Here is a 20773-nt window from a genome sequence, read left to right on the forward strand (position 1 = left end):
TGTCTTGATTACTGTAGCTTTGTAGTATAGTCTGAAGTCAGGGAGCCTGATTCCTCCAGCTCCATTTTTCGTTCTCAAGACTGCTTTGGCTATTCAGGGTGTTTTGTGTTTCTATACAAATTGTGAAATTTTTTGTTCTAGTTCTGTGAAAAGTGCCAGTGGTAGTTTGATAGGGATTGCATTGAATCTGTACATTGCTTTGGGTAGTAGAGTCATTTTCACAATGTTGATTCTTCCAGTCCAAGAACATGGTATATCTCTCCATCTATTTGTATCATCTTTGATATCTTTCATCAGTGTCTTATAATTTTCTGCATACAGGTCTTTTGTCTCCTTAGGTAGGTTTATTCCTAGATATTTTATTCTTTTTGTTGCAATGGTAAATGGGAGTGTTTTCTTGATTTCACTTTCAGATTTTTCATCACTAGTGTATAGGAATGCCAGAGATTTCTGTGCATTAATTTTGTATCCTGCTACTTTACCAAATTCATTGATTAGCTCTAGTAGTTTTCTGGTAGCATCTTTAGGATTCTCTATGTATAGTATCATGTCATCTGCAAACAGTGACAGCTTTACTTCTTCTTTTCCAGTTTGTATTCCTTTTATTTCCTTTTCTTCTCTGATTGCTGCGGCTAAAACTTCCAAAACTATGTTGAATAGGAGTGGTGAGAGTGAGCAACCTTGTCTTTTCCTGATATTAATGGAAATGCTTTCAGTTTTTCACCATTGAGGACGATGTTGGCTATGGGTTTGTCATATATGGCCTTTATTATGTTGAGGAAATTTCTATGTCTGCTTTCTGCAGGGTTTTTATCATAAATGGGTGTTGAATTTTGTCGAAAGCTTTCTCTGCATCTATTGAGATGATCATATGTTTTTTCTCCTTCAATTTGTTAATATGGTGTATCACATTGATTGATTTGCGTATATTGAAGAATCCTTGCATTCTTGGAATAAACCCCACTTGATCATGGTGTATGATCCTTTTAATGTGCTGTTGGATTCTGTTTGCTAGGATTTTGTTGAGGATTTTTGCATCTGTGTTCATCAGTGATACTGGCCTGTAGTTTTCTTTCTTTGTGACATCCTTTTCTGGTTTTGGTATCAAGGTGATGGTGGCCTCGTAGAATGAGTTTTTAAACAGATGTTTATTCTAAATTTGCCTTTTTCAGAGAAAACTAATATCACTTCTTTAAATATGGCTGTTTTAAAGAGAAACAAATTAAATTCTTCTTTTATATGCTCCCAATTTTCTATACGTTTGTACCTATGGAGAAAAATTGTATCTTCATTCAGTCTGTATGTTTGAAAGTCTTTCTCTTTTCATCTCTCACTGTCATCTTTACAAGGAGTCCCTTTAATTAGATAAAATAAGAAGTGAAAAATCTACTTTGGTGAACTGAAATTAGGATAACTGTATTTGTTCATATTTACTTTTTAAAAAAAGTGTTTCCTTGCAAATACCTGAATTGCAGAAGTATTAAATACATTGAATTAGTCAAAGTAGCTTTTTGGGATTTATAAATTTTTCAGAACCTCTAGGATTTTAGTTTCCCAGAATTAGATTAATCCTAGGCCTGTTTCATGATACTTCCTCATTATTGGTCCATATGTGGTCTGCTTTTATTTAGTTAGTGTTTTTAAGTTATTGTACCATTTGTGAACCCAACACCCAAATCAAGTATCTTGGTAATAATCTATTTTTTTTATCAAATGACTACCTTCCATCCCCCTGGCCCTTTATGTCTCAGGTAGCCATTTTCTTAAATTCAGTATTCCCCAGTCCCTTGCTTTCTTTCTTTATATATTCTTATTATATCTATGTGTATTCCTCATAAGTATTTTTAAAATTTAATTGTCTTTACTTCTATTAAAAGAGTTTCATACTGTATGTAATGACTGGTATGTATTTTTTAAAAACTTAACCATTGATAATTAAGATGCTCCGGATTGTTGTGTGCCCTTTAATTTCATTCATTTTGACTGCTGTACAAAAGTCCAAGGGAATGAGTATACGACTTTTATTCACTCTCCCACTGATGGAGAGTTAGAATTTTTCAAGTTGTCTGTAATTGTGAACAGCTGTTTGAACATTCTTGTACATGGCTTTTGTTTTTAACCTGTGAGAGAGTTTCTCTTAGGAATAAACTTGCTGGGTCTTGGGGTATATGCATTTTCAACTTTAGGAGATAATGCCCAGCTATTTTCCAATTTGTACTCCTGCCAACAAGTCTAAGAGACGCTGTAGATCCATATTTCTCCAGCACTTGGTGTTGTCAGACTTTTAATTTTTGTCAATTAAATGGATAGAAAATGATGTCTTATATAGTCTTAATTTTTATTCTTTATGTTTATCAGACATATTTATTTCCTCTTTTGTGAAATTCCTGTTCATGTATTTTTGTCCATTTTTTTCTGTTAATTTGTTGGTGTGTATTTAACAATTGGTTAGGCATTCATTATATATTCCTGATACTAATCTTTTGTTAGATGTATATGTTTTGAATGTATTTTCCCAGTTTGTAACTTGATCTTTATTTCTTTCAAGCTATCTTTTGATGGCCAGAAGTTCTTAATTTTAATATAAGGGAAACCTATTAATCTTTTATGTTCTATACTTTTTTGCTACTTAAGTAACCTTTTTCTAAACCAGGGTCTAAAAGATATTCACTAATACTTTTCACTAAGATATTTAATGGCTTATTTTTCAAACTTAAAACCTTAATCACTCTAGAGTTGATTTTTGTGAATTGAGGGAATGATTCAACTTCATCTATTTTTTCCATGAAGATTACTATTTAAAAATTCTCCATTTATTGATTTAATTTAAATTTCACTTAACTTTAATTTTTAAATTTAATCTCTTCTTACTCCAATGAGTCAGACTTGCCACCTGTGTCATATACCAGAGTTTCATAAGTACTGGATCTATTTCTGGACTTTTCATTCTGTGCTGTCGTTTAGTGAGTGAGTGAGTATGTGTGTGTGTGTGTGTATTCATTTTTGAATTATATATATTCATCTTTGAATTTTAGGCACACACGTATACACCTAGATTTTGAAATATTTTGGGTTTTCCACTAGGTTTTGGATATAGTAAAAACAAGTGTCCGTACAGTTCTTCCACGCATCTGGAAGGTACCTGATGTTGAGGAAGTAAATTTATATCGGATTTTCAACCGAGTTTTTAATCGCTTACTCTGGAGTCATGGCCAAGGACTGTGGAACTGTTTCTGTGATTCAGGGTAAGTGTTAAGTTACCTTTTATTATTGTCATTTTTAATAATTTACTATTTAGTTATAAAGTTAGCCCAATAAAATGGCTGAATTTCTTTAATCTCTTAAAATGTGGATTTGTAACTGCATGTAAGTTTCAGTACTCAACTATAATTTATAGCATTTAAGCTGATGTAGATGAGATGATGGATATGAACACAACACCACCCAACAAATTTGAATTCAGTGGAGAGAAAGTAGTCTTAATTAATAAAAAATCTCAGTTAGACATCTGTATCCTTACAGCTCTTCTGCTGTTGCCTTTCTGTAGCAGACTTCCAAAATCATGGCTACACTCCTGCTCCTCTGCAGACTTTCAGTCCTGTCAAAGCTGTTGTGACTCACTGTCATTTTGTCTTCAAGATATCTAAAACCAAACGTTCCATACCTCCCTTTTATTCAGAAATGGCTTCCCTTCTGGACTTCCCAAAACCCCATTGTTATTCTCCCAATCACATGGTTTTGATATCTCAGGGGCATCCGCATCCTTGTTCTCCTTCATTTTCTTTATTCAGTCATGTGCTAAATCTTGTTAGTTTTTCTGTCACATCCCCACTGTGGCTACTCTAGATTGTTTTTCATTATTCTTAACAATTATCAATTATTTAATTGTAGGTTGTTTTTCACTGTTCTTCACAATTATCGAGTATTTACTTGATACTTTAAATACTTTTGGAGATACAAAGCTGAATCTGACATAGATCCTGCCCTGAAGAAACTTAAAAATGATAATAGCTAACACTATACCACTTATACTATGTGCTAGGCATTGTTCTAAGCCCTGTACATGTATTAAGTAATTTAATCCATACAACATCACTTTGAAGCAGGTTTTATGATAATTTCCATTTTATAGATAAGGAAACCAAGGTACAGATAGGTGCTAAGGACCTAGTGCAACTGGGATTTGAACTTAAGCAGCCTGGTCCCAGATTTCATGCTCTTAACCAATAAAACTCTGCTGTCTCTAATAGACAAAATAAGATACATGCAAAAGTCATGATCATGAAGGAGATGACAGATACGTTATTGTAGGATTTCAGAGAAGAGGAGCCTTTTTGGTAGAAAGGCTAAATGAAATTAATAGATTCCCAGGCATTTTTGCCTCCAGTTTTTTGTTTCCCTTATCCATCCTACTGTCAGAGTCATTTCCTAAAATCTGTAATGATTTCCCTCATTTATCATTAAAGTCTAGACTTTTTATCTAGAGATATAAGACTCTCTAATATGCTGATTCTTTCTTATTTCTACAGTCTTCTCTCTCATTACTCTCCTACTTAAACTTTGCTCCCCAAAAACAAATTCATTATTTTTCAAATATCTTAAAAATTTTTCCTTTTTTGCCTCTGAACTGTTAGTGTCAATGAGTAGCTGATTGGGCTGCCTTCTACAACCCCATTTCTCCAATCCCCTCTGCATTATTTAAATCCTATGTAAAGACCCAGACCATGCCCTTTTTTTGGTAAAACCTTAACAGACTATTCTAGTCTGACATGATCTCTGAATGTCTTCCATTTAAATATTCTAGTCATCTAGTACTGAATCATTTATACCATTTGCAGACTTATTCTCACCACCATAATTTTCCTCAGCTACCATTCACCAACAGGGAGAATTCACAAGGTGCTCTGGGTTGTGATGAAATCTGAGAATAATCTTGGCCATAAATTATTTCTACAGAGACTTAAGTGAAACATTTGAACTGTACTCCATGGCCCTTAGTTGATGGCTGTCTGTAGAAGTTCAATTAATCTAAAGTCATAATTAGAATTTTTTTCTGTTTGTTGATCCATTGGTTGGAATGTTGAACATGGATTTCAGCTACTCTTCACAAATGGAAGGCACTGAGATAGTCTGCTACTGAAATTGGTGCTGATGACACTATTTTGGTAATTTACTCTGACTCCATTCAGAATCCTTTTCTCTTGTACCTAGCACACTACTCCCCCCCCCAGATGTCTCTGGTGGTATCTATTACTACTAGTAATCATAAAGAATGTAAATAACATTTATTGAAAGATTACTAAGTGCCTGATACTGTTTTTCATAGTAAACATTTTTATAATTACCACTACAATATTTTGAGTAAACTATTATTATTATTTTCATTGTATAGATAAGGAAATGGAAGCATAAAGTATATAACTTGCCCAAGTTCTAATAGTGAGCCTGGATTTAAACCCAGGTTGTCTGAGTCAAGAGCCCAAGCTCTTAACTCTATGCTTTATTCAGTCCTCTCAAAGCAGCATTGCCCATGGTTGCCAAGCTTGCTATACTGCAAGCCCATAGCATTAGCCCAATCCCCAGCCCACTGCACTGGAGCGGCTGGAGCAGGAGTAGCTTTGAGTCCTATTTGACCTCCACTCTCCATCCATTTCTTTAAAAACTTGGAGGCTTGTAGAGATGAGTTTTACATCCGATTTTTTTTTTGTGTACCTTTACAAATGGCATTCCTAGGCTTCTTCAACTTAGTGAAGTCACATAGTGTTGTGTGTGTTTGATTGTCACTTTGGACCCAGACTAGTTCTGCTTATTCTTTGAATCGTATCTAGTCAATGTATACTCCTTTAACCTTTGATCTAACAGCCTAGCGGTCTAGGTAAAAATCTACTCTTAGCTCATTTCTAAAGGAATGATTTTAATAAAAGGTGTAGCTGTCTTTCACAGTTAGGTGTAAAACTCTTAGAAAAAATATTCCAAATAACTCTGGGCCACCTTGATTCCTGCCTCTGCCTGTCAACATCTCAATAATAAAACAAAATGAATAAACCATTCCCTGTCCACGTCCAGAAACTTCAAAGAATATTCTAGATGTTTGTCATAGGTTTTCCTAGAATTGGCCCAGGGGTTTGGCTGATGCATCAAAGAGAAAACACCCTCATCCCCCTCTCTTGCTCTTCCAGGCTGCTGAAGCCCATGCTCAGTGACCGTTTTTTATCACATGCAGCCTCCTGGGAGTGCTATTCAGAATGATGCTCCACGTTCTGAATGTGTCCTCTCCAGGGGAACAGCTCTTGGAATTTTCATGCATAAAATTATCCACCATGTTTTACTGAGCTAGGGGAAGCCTAGGTGCTATGGGACTCAAACTCAGGCCACAGAGCTCAGGAAGGGTGGCCAAGGGAAGCAATATTTCAGCTTAGACTTGCAGGATGAGGAAGAAGAGGAATTTGCCAGGTAAAGCAAAGAGGAGGAGGCAGGGGGACTATGGGAGAAGGAATGTATTATTTGGAAAAGCCCTCTTTCCACTCAAACTCCTGATATGTAAACCCCAAAGAAAAGAATCTAGTTTAGACCCTTTAGCCAAAGACATTTTCCTATGGAAGTTTGTCGTAGAAAAGCTTTTCTTTTACAATCTCAGGGAAAGAAGAAATTGTAAGGAATATTCTAAGGCAGCAGTCTGCTTCTAGGCTGAATTATATGCCTACCTGCAAATGTATGCGTATCATATAGACTACTTAAAATGATGTGAATCTTTCTGTTCTCATATCACTTTCAACTGGATATTGCGTTGTTCATACTTTTCAGCTCATTAATCTTTCTGTTGCTGATTGTCCGGTTGGTGTAGTCCAGTTTTTTTTTTTTTTTTTTTTTTTTACTTTCCTTTCTTCTTTGGGCTACTCAGTCATTCATTTGGGCTTCTACCAGAGGAGAAAGAAATGAATGTTTCACTTTATAGATAGCTGCTTTATTAAATATTTTGATGAAAAAGCTGGTAAAGATTATTGGATTACTGGATAATATGAGGCTTTTCAAGTCTCTGGATTTCATTAATCATTCCCCTTTGTTACCGGGAGGTTATTCAGTATTCTGTATCTTATTGTTATATTATTAAAAATGTCATTTGAAGTCATTTCTTTTCATATTTCTCTGAGGATTAGGGAGTTCTGGAGAGAACTTTTTAACCATTTAATTTTTCTTTTTGAATTCATAGATTTTAGCCCTCCCATTTCCTTGGAATTTAGATTTAGAAAGCAGGCAGATAAGACCCTGGGTTCTTTGATAAAGCCACTGGTATTTTAAATTATTTCTCCATCCTTTCACCTTCTTAAAATTTTGTGTGTTAGTATTGAAAATTGAGAACACTGTCGTGTTCTAGAGGCATTTCATATTACTCAGCTGTGCCAGGTAGTGGGTAGGAGGGAGGGGACACGGTTCAAAAACATTCAGGTTGAAGAATAGGTTTCTTTTGTGCAGAGGGGGTGCCATTAGCCTAGTACCAAACAAAGCAAGTCCTGGTCATTTTCTTTTTTCTTTATGAGTGATTCTGGAGTGTTGACACTTAAATATGGATTAATAGAGTAGAATGTGGTCTTTGGTCAGTGGTGGTGAACTTACACACCAAAATTAGGTAGAGAACCTTGATTCGTATGTTTATTTTAAATATTTAAGGAACAATGAGAGAATGAGAAGCCAAAGCTGCTTATATTATAACTCACATATTACTCAGAGTGTTACATCAAATTAAGGTGCTATTTGAAGAAGGTCCTTTGCCTTTCCTCCATTTTATGTGTTCTTTTCTTACGTCTGTACTCCAAGTCAGCAAAAGAAAAATTACCGTGATGTGAGGAACCTGATAGTGAATCTAATCAGATGTCTCCAAAGTATCAAAATATAAATATATTCAAATTCAGGGGGGAGGGTGGTGATGGAGGTAGGCTTTTACAGAAATACCCAGAATCCCAGGGGAGAGAAAGTAAAAGTGCTCAGCTGAGAGTCAGTCAGAATGTTTTCTTTGTGTATTTACGTTTGTATGAAATTTTGATTTCTCTGGGCCCAGGCATGTAAGCCTTGCTAGATCAAGACTTATCAGTTATAAACATATTCCCTTATTAATTGGTGTTCTCCTGTTTTTCTTGATTACATCAAGTAAATTGGAGATATATCTATATACACACAAATATGCATATCATATCTAGTTTTTCTTATATTTAGTAATAATTTAAATTTTTAGAGTTAATTTAACTAACATATTACTATTTCTTGAATGAAAGTAACTTTTAATCCTTTTTAAATAATAAAAACAGTATTATATTTAGCCCTGAACATCTTAGAAAATGGAGGAAAATTTATTCCTTTCAATCTACTTATTGAATCTTATTCCCTTTAAGAAAATCTGTCATTCACTGATGACATTCTGTCTTTTCTCCTGAAAAAATAAACAGTAGCCTTTCTACTAAAAAATACCTTTCTGAGTTTTTAAAGCATTTTTTAAAAATTCCAAAGATATCAAATATCCACAGGAGATTGAAAATGGAATCTTTGAATTTCCCACTGGGAAGTACATTTCTTCAGAAAAATATTTTCCTTAATATTTTTTTCTTTCTAGTCTTTTCTCTCTGCGGGTTAAGCGAATTGGTTTATGTAAAATGAGACTTGAACCATTACCAAGTCTTAAAGCAAACCTTCCCCTTGAGGCTTGAAAGGAGTTTCAGTTACACTAAGGAAATAAGTCAGTCTCTCTCTCTCTCTCTCTGTCTCTCTCTCCCTTTCTCGATGGTGGTAGGGTGATAAGATGTTTCCTGATTTGGGCCATGACAATCAGCTTAGGAATTGTGAATACATATATGTGTGTACACACACACATGCACACATGCATGCATGCACACATTTAAATTTACCAAGACAGCATGTACTACTGCCTGCTGTGCACTAAGCTGAGTGCACTGAAGGAGGGAAGACACTACCTTTGGAACTGCAGTAGGGCAGGACTTGTGGAGATTACATTACATCTACAGTATAGAACCTGTGCTCTAGGAATATCATGGACATAATTACATATGAAAGTGTTTTGAAAGGGGTGGTCATAAGCAAAGGATTAACCAAAATTCTCAGAGAGAATCTGAGAGATAACAATTAAGAGATCACAAATTAAGTTACAGCAACTTTTTAATTTGTGGGATCATTATTAATATAAAAATAAATGTAGCTTCCTAGAAAATATAAATTCTTAGAATACCTAACTTGTGAGAAATTAGCTCAGTATTTTACAGTTACTTTAATGTAGAGTAACTCAATTTTTAGGAGGTGTTGGGAAACCATCCTGTTACTTAGAGCTAGCAGCAGTGAAGTCTTTAAAGATATGAATTCTATGTTGTGTTTTTTTTCATGTAAAGATTAATTTCCAAATTTGTATATTTACTTCATACCTCTCAACCATCTGTAGTCACTTCAAACGTGTGAGGCCATTTCTACGTTTTTTTAATGGGTTTGTTGCTAGGTAAGTGATATAGTTGGTTGCCATTTTTAACAGCCACATGAGGTCATGTCTGTTTCCATGCCAACAGATCCTCTTGGGAGAGTATTTTCAGTAAAAGCCGGGAAGTGGTGACTCCTTTGCAGCTCCAATGTTGCCAGCGCCTGGTCGAGCTTTGTAAACAGTGCCTGCTAGTGGTTTACAAATATGCAACTGACTCAAGAGGATCACTCTCAGGCATTGGTACCAATTGGGGTAATTCCAGGTACTGGTTTACATTTCCTAGACCCTGTGAGTTTTATATAAAGTAATGCCACAATGCAGTTTGAAATTGAAAGTCTCTTTTTGTCTATATGGTTAGAGAAAAAGCTGAAGACTAAAAATTCATACATGCTATTATCTATAAGATTCTTTTAATTTGAACAATCTTTACCTTTAAAGGACTGAACAAGGACAGCAATTACAAACCCGGAGGTGACAGAAATAACCTACATGGAGATGGTATTATTTAACTTATATACTTTTGCTTTCAAAAGCCAAGTAAGAGCATACAAAAGGGTAATAAATTTAATTTTTCCCCCAGTAGGGATATTTCAACATTTGTCCTTTATCCTAATATAGTTGAGAAGATGCCTTTAGTTTAATTTTTATTGGTCAGTATGCCTCTACTATTCCCTTCATCACCAAAAAGATCTATGGGAGGTGGATTTTAAGTTCCATTTAAAAACTGGATTTTTATAAATATTGTCCAGTTAAAATAGGTAGTTTTCCAAAAGTATGAAAATATTGTTTTTAAGCTGCAAAGATACACGAATAAACAGGAAGTACATTTTAGCACTTCTCAAGACAGTCATAGTTCCATTTAGAATTAAAGACGAATATGTGACTTTTAGTATGTGTAAGTTGTAGTACTCTCAGAGACAATTTTCAGTCTCAGCATCTCTGTATTTCTATCTTTCATGTACTGAGCTTCCATATAAGCTCATTTACATGGCTAAAAACATTTTTTAAAAACCACTGAGTTAGGGCTTCTGCCTTTGGTAATAGAGCAAGCACTGGGTATTTGGACAAATCCTCCCTCTGATGACAACAAGAAAAGCTGGACAAAATACCAAAACATTTGCTTGAAGACATCAGAGAGTTAAAACCAGGTACTTGTTAGTGAGTACTTGTTAGTACTGAATAATGCTTTTGACAGACTCATGGGCCTAAGGGAAAAAAGTAGGAGTTCAGGGCCTGTCAAAGATTGGGGCCTTGATAAACAACCATAGATTCCTTCAAGTGACAATGTCCCAGATGTTTTGCAAAGCAAAAGTTGACAGAATTACAGGGAAAAATAGACAAATCTACAACCATCGAGGGAGATTTTAATATATACTTCTCAAAAAATTAGAGACAAAGAACATTTTAACAATATGATTAACAAATTTAACTGTCATATAATAGTGAATTCAGTGACCTCAGAATACAATACACCAAGCATATCTGAATCTTTTATAAAAATCAACTATATAGTGGAATAATAAAACATAGTTCGAAAAATTGAAATCACACAGAGTATTGTTTCTCATCACATGCTATTAAAAATAACAAAATATCCAGAAAATCCATACTTTGGAAAGATAAAAAATATACTTTAAATAACCCATGAATCAAAGAAGAAATAATGAATGTAAGAAAATATTTTTAACTGAATGATAACAAAAATATTACAAATAAAAACACAGTATGTACATAAATCATTATTATAGGAATACTTATAGGCTTAAATGAACATATTAGGGAGGAGTAAGGCAAAAATTAAATGATCTAAGCAACCGTCCTGAATGATGACAGAATGATATTAAACTAAACCCAAAGAATACAGAAAAAGGAAATAATAAAAATGAGAGCAGAAATTAATATAATGATGCAAATGGAATAAAGAAGATCAAAATGGCAAAAGTGGGTTTTTTAAAAGGCTAATAAAATTGATAAACAACTGGTGAGACTGATCAAAATGTAAAAGACAAAAATAGTTAACGTCAAGAATAGAAATAGAGATGTTACTGCAGATATTACAAATATTGAAAATTTTATAAGAAATATGAATAATTTCATGCTGATAAATTCGGTAATTTAGATTGTTAACAAATTCCTTGAAAAACACATATTACCAAAAGTGAGAAGAAGATATACTCTTAATTATTGAAAAAATTGAATCAGTAATTAAAAACCCTCCCACAAAGATGAGTCCAGATTCATAGGTCTTTACTATCTAATTCTACCCACCCAGAGAAGAGAAAATTACTATCTAATTCTATCTAATTAAACCCACCCAGAGAAGAGAGAAAAGGAAGGAATGTTCTCTAACTTGTTTTATGAGGCTACCATACCTTTGATACCTGACCAGGACATTGACAGTCTAATCTCACTCCTGTACATAGATGGAAAAATCTTACATAAAATATTAGCAAAACAAACCCAGAAACCTTAAATAGGCTAATGTATCTTGACTAACTTTTGTTTATTGCATCAGCTTAATTGTACAATAACATTAAAAAGTGATCAATGTAATTTTAGTAGAATAAAAAATCATTTAAAAATATATGGATGGGCTTCCCTGGTGGCGCAGTGTTTGAGAGTCCGCCTGCTGATGCAGGGGACACGGGTTCGTGCCCCGGTCCGGGAAGATCCCACATGCCGTGGAGCGGCTGGGCCCGTGAGCCATGGCCGCTGAGCCTGCGCGTCTGGAGCCTGTGCTCCGCAACGGTAGAGGCCACAACAGTGAGAGGCCCGCGTACCGCAAAAAAAAAAAAAAAAAAAAAAAAAAGGGTAAGTCACTTGTTAGAATTCAGTATATTACATTCATGCTTAAAAAATGCTTAGCAAGTTAGAAACCAAAGGGAAATTCCTTAATCTAATAAAGGATAAGTACAAAAACCCTACAATCATATACTTAATGGTGAAATGTTGAAGGCTTTCCTTCTGAGGTGAGAAACAAGACAAGATTGACTGTTATTACCGCTTCTGTTTACCATTGTGTTGGACCTAGCTCATTCAAGGAAGCATGCCAAAGAAGTAAAAGGCATTGGATTTGAGAGAAAGAACTAAAACTCATTACTAATGGATATGTTGTGTTCACAGAATCTAAGTAAATCTACAGATAAATTATTAAGTAAATTTAACAATTTTGATGAAATCAAAGTTGGGATAAAATCAATTGTATTTTTTCTATATTAATAACAAACAGCTAGAATATATGACATTTTAGATACAATATCATTTTTCAATAGCATCAAAGAATAATTCTTAGGAATAAATGTAACAAAAATGTGTAAGTCTAAGGTGTTTCTCCTTGGGATGAGTTAGCTACAAGTTAGCTAGTTTTGTCCTTCGAGAGTAAGCTACAATAAAAATAAAGCTGGAAACTTCACATTTTTTGGTGCTTTAGCACAAACTCTTTAGATACAGTCTATAGAACCACTTTCTAGAGATTCTTCCTGCTAAAAAAATCAAATTGTATTATTTAACTTCATTGCAAAGAACATTTCAAAAATAATCTTTGATGTTCAGCTAGTGTGGGATCTCCCAAGAGATACTAATGGAGATATTAAGGCAAATAATCCATTGTGTTTCCCTGTAATGCTTTAAAATATCCCACAGCACTTGCTTTAGGGAAGCAAAATGTTTCTTCCAATGTGATTTTATATGCTTTTTCTAGTTCACACTGAATTTCTTTTCCTTTCTAAGTCTTTAAAAAAGTTTTATTTTAGCCTTTTCTGCTTCTATTAAAAAGTTTAGGTTTGCAGATATATAATATTTTTCTACTTTTTAGGTTTTTTATACTTTATATTTCTGAAAAAAATGAGTATAATCATTATATCCTTTAGTTTTAAAATTGGGATTAACACAGAAATGACAGTATAGTATAGTTGCTGGGAGCACTGGTTCTGGAGTGAGACCAAATGGATTTGAATCCTGGCTCTGCCACTTACTAGCTACGTGCCTGTGGGCAAGGCATTTAACTCCTGTGCACTCTGGTGTTTTCATCTTTAAAATGGAGCTGATAATAATACGTATCATAGAGAATCATTAGAAATAACTAATATTTTTAAATCAATTATAATGGCCCTGGCACACAAAAACACTTTTAAAATACAAAATAGTGTTAAAGAAAATAGTGTAAGTTAGCTCTAACCCTGGACTTTGTACTTTTATTTTTTCATCTGTGAAAATGGAGATCTTTAGCTCAGAAGGCTATGTGAATGTTATCGTAATGTCAGTAGTAACTACTGCTTGGAAATTCTTCAAAAGAAAGTCAGCAAAAGTTACTGTTTACTATAATAATTATCAATGAAATCAGAATGTATTTTCGGTAGAAGACAGAATAACTCTCAACTAATATGGAATAGTGGTTTTTGATCAAACACTTTAGTTTCTTTTGCACCTTTGCCCTAGATAGGAAGGGTAGCCTTTTCCTGGCAGAAGATCTCAGATCAATCATCATGACTCCACTAGCTCTTGACATAATAATTAATCCATATAAATTACCCAAGTGGTATTAAGAAAATAATTTATATAATCTGTGATGTGAGAAATCGTTTCATTATTCATCACCCATTGTGCAATTTTGATTTCATTTATATTGTTGTATATTATTTAACTGCTCTATTAACTTAATGATTTGAGCAATTATTTATAGTTTGTGATATTAAGTAATAGATTAAGGGGATATTATCAGATAATTCATGATCAAATGATATTTATGAATATTATGGAGAATTCTGCCATCTTAATGCTATATGCAGTTTGATCATAGTGAATTCATATTCTTCTACAAAATTCATATAACACAACTATAAATGTAATTTCCCATTGACACAGAGGTTAGTAGTTACCAACATTATTTCATATAGAATAGGTAGCTAATCCTTGGCCTTCAATTTCTTCACGTGTCTTTGGAAGTATGATACTGTGGCTGGAAGATGCTAAAGTCAAGTGAAGAAAATAAGTGATTTGATGCTCTACCTTTGTTTCTTTTTTCAAGACTAATTATAAATCTCCTTCTGTTGCTACTTCTGCTCTTGGAATTTTTTATAGATATCTTTGTCCTGACTTTCTAGCATGTCCTTCTCATCATTACCAGGATTTAACGCTTTTAATAGTGATGCTTATTTGCATTTGCTCATGTGGATTTCCTTGATCATTTCTCTCTCGACATATAGATTGGACTGGCCTAATGCTAATCAGAGGTTTCCCAGAGAAAACAGATTATACAGGCACACACTCCTACTTGTAATTACTGAATCCCAAAGCTCTGAAAACTCAAACGAATAAAAGTAAAATAAAAGTAACCCATTTATTGGCACATCTGAATTGACACGAAGTTGTTTATAGTCTATATCCAATTTATTGTGAATATTTCTCTGTTTCACTACAGAAATATTAATGATTTGTTTATAGGATGCTGCCCCAAGACCCTGATGATGTTACATTATATATAATATATATACTATAGTGTCCTAAAATCTGGAAAATTTATGTATTCTGAAATATATTTATGATTGTTTTTGGTTTTCTGTAATCACAAGCACCCAGTAGTCCAAGAATATAAAATTTACAATCTAGTTATGAATGTTAATCTTTAACTTTTTCTTTTAGATTACCTATAGTCATAACACATCAATGATATATTTATTAAATAATAATCAATGGTTTCAACATCCTTGAAACATTATTTTAATTGGTTAGCCAAATTCTCATGTCACTGGTTTTTAAGAAATATTTGACTGGTTACACACATTATTTACAGAGGTGAATGATGAATTCCAAATTAACATGAGTCATATAAACAGTCTCCTAGCATGTGAGTTCATGGCTATTTATGGGATGTCTCGGGACACTAAGATCACATGTTACATCTATATTCAACTCTTTGGGTGAGGCTTTATGACCTTCTCCCTGCCTCTCCTCCTCAACTCAGGAGAGGAAATCTTTTTATGTGGGTTGCATTGTTATAGTATCATTTCTCATGTAAGATGTACAAATTATTAACCACATAATATTTTAGTGAGAGATGTTAATATTAGTTTGTAAAGTCTAATTTTTTAACTATCATTTTTAGGTATTTACTACCAGGAAGTACACAATTCTTCATGAGAACACCAACCTACAACTTGAAATACAGTTCACCTGGAATGGCTCGCTCCAATGTTTTGTTTACATCCCGGTATGGCCACTTGTGAAACAGAGGGAAGATCGCCATGGGTTATGCACAATAGCAATTCATATTTTTCCCAACTTAACATTGCAAAGACAGTGACCATTAAGTGCTGTTTTATGTATATATGACATATATGTGTGTGAAACTATATACACACATGCACTCAAATAACATATATATTTATTATAATATATGAAGGAAGAATTAGCAGGAAACTGGATATAAGATTTAACCTTTCTGGAAATGTAATAAACCATGTTAAAATTGTTTACACAAATATGTGAATGTCTAGAATTTGCTAGGTTTATAATTAATACCTTCCTACTAGAAATGTTATTTTTGCTGCAGAGTATATAAAACAGAATTGATCTTGAAGATCCCATTACAGTGTTAAATTATTTTCTAGGTAATATGTCTTTTGACTTGAAAAAGCATTAATAGTAAATTACCTTATTAATTCTCATATATAGTGGCTATTTAAAATGAAAACAAAAATTAGAAGCCTGGTGTTGCTTGATGATAGGATTAAGTATGAAACAGGTTTGTCATTACTATAGCACACTGTAAAGTACTATAAAAATCCCAACCAGATTCTCCAAGATTTTTATCCCTCAGTGTGGAAATTTAGCTACTTGTGAAAGTGATAATGTAAATTTTCAGTAAGGATCTAGTAAGGTCATACTATGATCTAAAATGGAAGACAATCCAGTGGGTTAAAAATAAACAAAACTTACTAGCTTGTATTTTTACTTTTTATTGGGAGTCACATAGAGGGAACAGAAAATGGTGGTAATGACAAAATCGTTCCGTATGATTTTGGTATCTCTTACCGCTGTTACCACTCACTTTTTTTGGGAAAGTATATCTCTGATGAGTACATATGGTCAAATACAATTTCTTCTGTTCAAAGAGCTGGTATTTTAAACTTATTTCAGTGTTACAGAAGTGTCACACTTATTTTATAAGTCTCTCAATGCTGAGACCAAATTACATTGCAAAGACTAATACAGAGTTTCATATTGCACCATAGAAAATAAGCTAAATTATTGCAAATAGGAGATTCTGATTACTAAATATTATTACTTATCGATGTGCCCTTGAGAATTTAAAAAAAAGTCAAAATAGAGTTTGAAGTTTTCTTCTTGTCCAAAGTTATTATGTGTAAGTTTCATAGCAGTTTACTTCCTTTTTTTTTGCTTACAGTTTCAAAAACAATGAGTGAGCTTTCAGTTTTCTATACAAATATAAATAGTACCATGGATATCCTTAGAGATTGCAATATTCACCTTTTAGAATTTTATTTAAACTTCTCCCAGTAGTTTTATTCTCTCACAGATGGTAATTATTTGCAACATTCATGAGTGTTTTACCTCCTTTTACTATCCTGAAAGCTATTTCCAGTAAATGGAGAAATGGTCCCAAAGCAGAAGGAGAGTTGAGAGGGGCAAACTGGCCTGCTTTAATTCACAAGCTGGATAACTGGCAACCCAAAGTTGTAAGTTGATATATTGTGCTTTTAAAGCCATGTTCTGAGGCTGTATTAGGATAAAATAGGTTCTTCCCTAAATTATTGCTGGCTACTTGATTCTTTATGACTACCTATCATCCGTATTCCAGTGGATACTTTTCCTTGCTAATTGCATCCCAAAGAAGAGTTTGTTACTGTCTTTGTGGGAAAAGAGGATAAGGATGTCAGGATGAAGGAAATTTCAGTGTAGCGCTGAGTGTTTATGACGCCATTTTGTGAATTCTTAAATATGTTTAGAATTTTTTGGAATAAATAATGCAAAAATTGGGAGATTAACACAATTATTATAAGAATGATCATCAAGTAGGCCTTTTCATGGAGCAGTTTTAGTCATTTTTCATTGAAATTCATGATTTTGTTCATGAATGAGACACAATTTCAAGTGTCTGATATATGATATCAACCCAGTTTGTTGGCCACTCACTTGCATTAGCTTAAATCACAACGGTGACTTAATTTGCTAGAGTGGGTACTTTGGAAGTTCTTTTCTTAGTTGTATAAAAGTGAAATTTTTATTTAAAATGAGAAAAGAATGTCTAACATGTCTCCCCCTGGGGAAAAATAAATACAAAAAAAAGTAAATTTAAATGTATGAAACTACCCAGTTAGTTACTGATGAGCAAATTTCATTTTCATTCCTCTAGTTACCTAAGTCTGGCATTGTTTGAGTGCTAGAATTTTATTGCCCACATTTGCCTCTTTATACTGATCTAATCTGATATGATGAAGTTGTGAATAAAAGCCATGTGCTCATTATTTATGTATACTACCTGGTATGCTGTGGACTACGGTTGTGTTAATGCTTATTCCCTAATGAGAAACTAAGAAAAGAAGATACAGTAATAAACCGTGGAAGTCTTTAGAGGCCATAGAAATATTTTAGTGATATAAACTATTCCTTAGTTTTTAATTATAAATTTTTTATTCATAGAGTTAAAACGTAGCAGTATAAGTGATAGTATGGGTCTGACTCTCTCTCTTCTAGGAGAGAAAATAACTTTATCTGAAAAACTCAGAAGCTATTCAATCTTACCAAGAGATGATAGGGAATTTGGTTTACTTATGATGAAAGCATATTTTCATTCTGTTATTAAAAAATATATCCCTGCTCATTCTGTGACTAATGCTTTCCAGAACTGTGTATGTTTGGAATGATTGCAGAATTGTATAAGAAGTAACCTTTTAATGTTAAATTATCATCTATGAACATTGTATGAGATTGAAGATTAGTTTTCACTGTAATAATCCAACATTGTAATAATTACCATTTGCTTTATATATTCTGTTGAAGGAACTATTTGTGATTCATATTATGATTATTAGCAACAAATTTTATTTCATGTTGCATGTGTAAAAATGAAATTATAAATATGGAAATCAGATATGGAAATGCCAATGGTAACCTCTATCAGATGCAAAGATCTATACAAATTTTTTCATATATCTGAATTAGGTCTAAATACACAAAATTTTTCTACTAATTCCTCCCCCCAGAACTAAAATGAACCAAACTCAAGCAAAAAACCCCGATCTTCTTCTCATCTAATATTTACACACAGCTAGATGATAGTGGCTTCTAGACATCAAGAAAAAGATTTCATTCTAACTCTTTTTTTAATTTGGAAAGTATATGATTATAGAATTTTGTTACCTAACTCTAAATTTCACATTTTAATATAAATTAATCCAAATGCTTTCTTCTTTAGAATGACAAAGTCATTCCATTTAAAACTTCTCTTTAAATCTAAACTTCCACATTACTTATTTTCAAAAGTACCAAAAAATTGATAGTTGCATAAACTCTATATAAAGCATTGCTTCATTCTTAAACGTATATTCTTGAAAATATAATACCAAATACCTTGAGAAGAGTGACAATAAATACTTTCCTTTTCTGTTCTGTAATGCTGTTTTACATTTTGAGTCTTAGTTTACTTGGTTCTAAGGGTTAAACAATAAAAAGTGTAAGTACAATTAGTTGTGTTCCTGTGACCTGATGGTTTTTGAAAATTTCTTTTCTCTTTAAATTGAGAAATTTAATAAAGCTTTCAAGAACTGAATTAGTTATCTAAATATTTTGCACTAATGCTACTTACCAATAAATTAAAATTTTGAAAGTATTTTGATGATCAAAATTTTACTCCTTACACTGTTTTTTCTTTCTTCTTTTTTAAACTTAAGTTCCATTTGAAGTTTTGACCTTTGCATGGACAAATTCAAGAAAAGAGAAATCCTGCCTTTTAAACATTGGTTTATGGTGGTGTATTTTTGCTTCAGCAACAATAAAACTTATAAGATGTGTTATTGGATCAAGTTCAGTTTTTCTGCTGAGATTTTTAAGAACAAGGTTGAACTTTCAATGTCTAAAAAGCATTAATTGTCTGGATCCATATGAACCAAGATAATGGCCACAAATAACAGTCTTGCGACCAAAAATTGTTAAATTAAAACTAATTACACATTTTGAGATTCTTGCCCTTTTTTGGTGCTTTTTTGCCTTGTTATGGGTATTGAAGGAAAACTATTCAGGTGAAACATTCTGCATTAACTGGGCTGTATTACCTAAAAAGAGCTACGTAAAGTTTTTATTTTATCCCCACCTGCTAATTTGAAAACTATTGGTAAAGTCATCATTCAGTACACTAATATTTTCTAAATTAGTAAGACTTACCTTACAAAAATAATCAGATAATGCTGATATTTCTCTTTCAAAGGCTAACAATGACAGTTCTTGGTCCTGAGCTGGTTGGTTCATACAATAACTAATGTACATGCTACTACATTGAATATTAATAGATTTGCTGAAGATTCTGGGTTTGAGGGTTAGCTTGAAAGCAATACATTTGCTACCATGAATCATGACGCAAATTATCCCCATGTGTTTTACTACCTGTATATGAATGCAAATGTTGTTACAGAAAATATGCTTGAAATGTCAACACAATGTGCAATTAGTATTGCATTGTCATGCTTCAGCATGTGATATCTGTATGGTGAAGTTATTTCAATTACTCAGATATGTTACTATAATAAAAAATATTTAATATAAGAAAGCTACATATGTCATCAGATGGTTATTTCTGTTCCCCCCACACATACACACACACACTGTTTTTAGTAGTAGAAGAGACTGGCTCTCAATTAAGCTTTCAGGGTGATGAAATATATTTTCACAGTAATTTTCTTCTGCTGTAGAGTCAGCAGTAGAACTGTGGGGATAACTTTACCTGCTATTAAAGTCAGGTTGAGTAAACAGAATTGGTGTCAATTCCTCTCTTAGTTAGCTGGAAGGTAGACTGGTCTAAAATTTAGAAATGACATTTTTATATCTTTCTAGCATCATTATAACAATAGTATTACTAATCTGAATAGAAATATGTCAGCATCTCAGCTATGACATTTTTTTCAGGAATTTATAATTTTATCACTATTAAAATATACTAAACCTCAATAAGTAGCATATCCTAGGCTTATTGCCACTATTACCATTGTCTATAAGACAATTGTATATAAAGAAATTGAATATTTTTCCTTTAAAGAAAGGAAGCTCTTTGGATAAAAATCTATC

The 20773-nt window shown here is 33.1% G+C and overlaps 1 protein-coding gene across 4 annotated transcripts in view; it reads left to right on the forward strand.

The window, feature by feature from the left end:
* Window positions 1–20351, forward strand: part of TTLL7 (tubulin tyrosine ligase like 7) — a 97987-nt gene extending 77636 nt beyond the window's left edge. Inside the window, exons 18-22 of one of the 4 annotated variants that reach the window (XR_009538895.1) lie at window positions 3085–3245; window positions 9564–9737; window positions 15579–15683; window positions 17069–17172; window positions 19387–20351. Coding sequence is in view for 2 of the 4 variants with exons in the window: in XM_060139661.1 (XP_059995644.1) it covers window positions 3085–3245; window positions 9564–9737; window positions 15579–15699 (456 nt within the window). In the remaining 2 variants the exon portion in view is untranslated. Of the gene's footprint in view, window positions 1–3084; window positions 3246–9563; window positions 9738–15578 lie in introns of all 4 variants that reach the window. The other 3 variants (XR_009538894.1, XM_060139662.1, XM_060139661.1) reach the window with 3 other exon arrangements.
* The last annotated feature ends 422 nt before the right edge of the window (window positions 20352–20773 follow it).

The sequence above is a fragment of the Lagenorhynchus albirostris genome, chromosome 2 (assembly GCF_949774975.1).
Source record: "Lagenorhynchus albirostris chromosome 2, mLagAlb1.1, whole genome shotgun sequence".
Taxonomy (NCBI): domain Eukaryota; kingdom Metazoa; phylum Chordata; class Mammalia; order Artiodactyla; family Delphinidae; genus Lagenorhynchus; species Lagenorhynchus albirostris.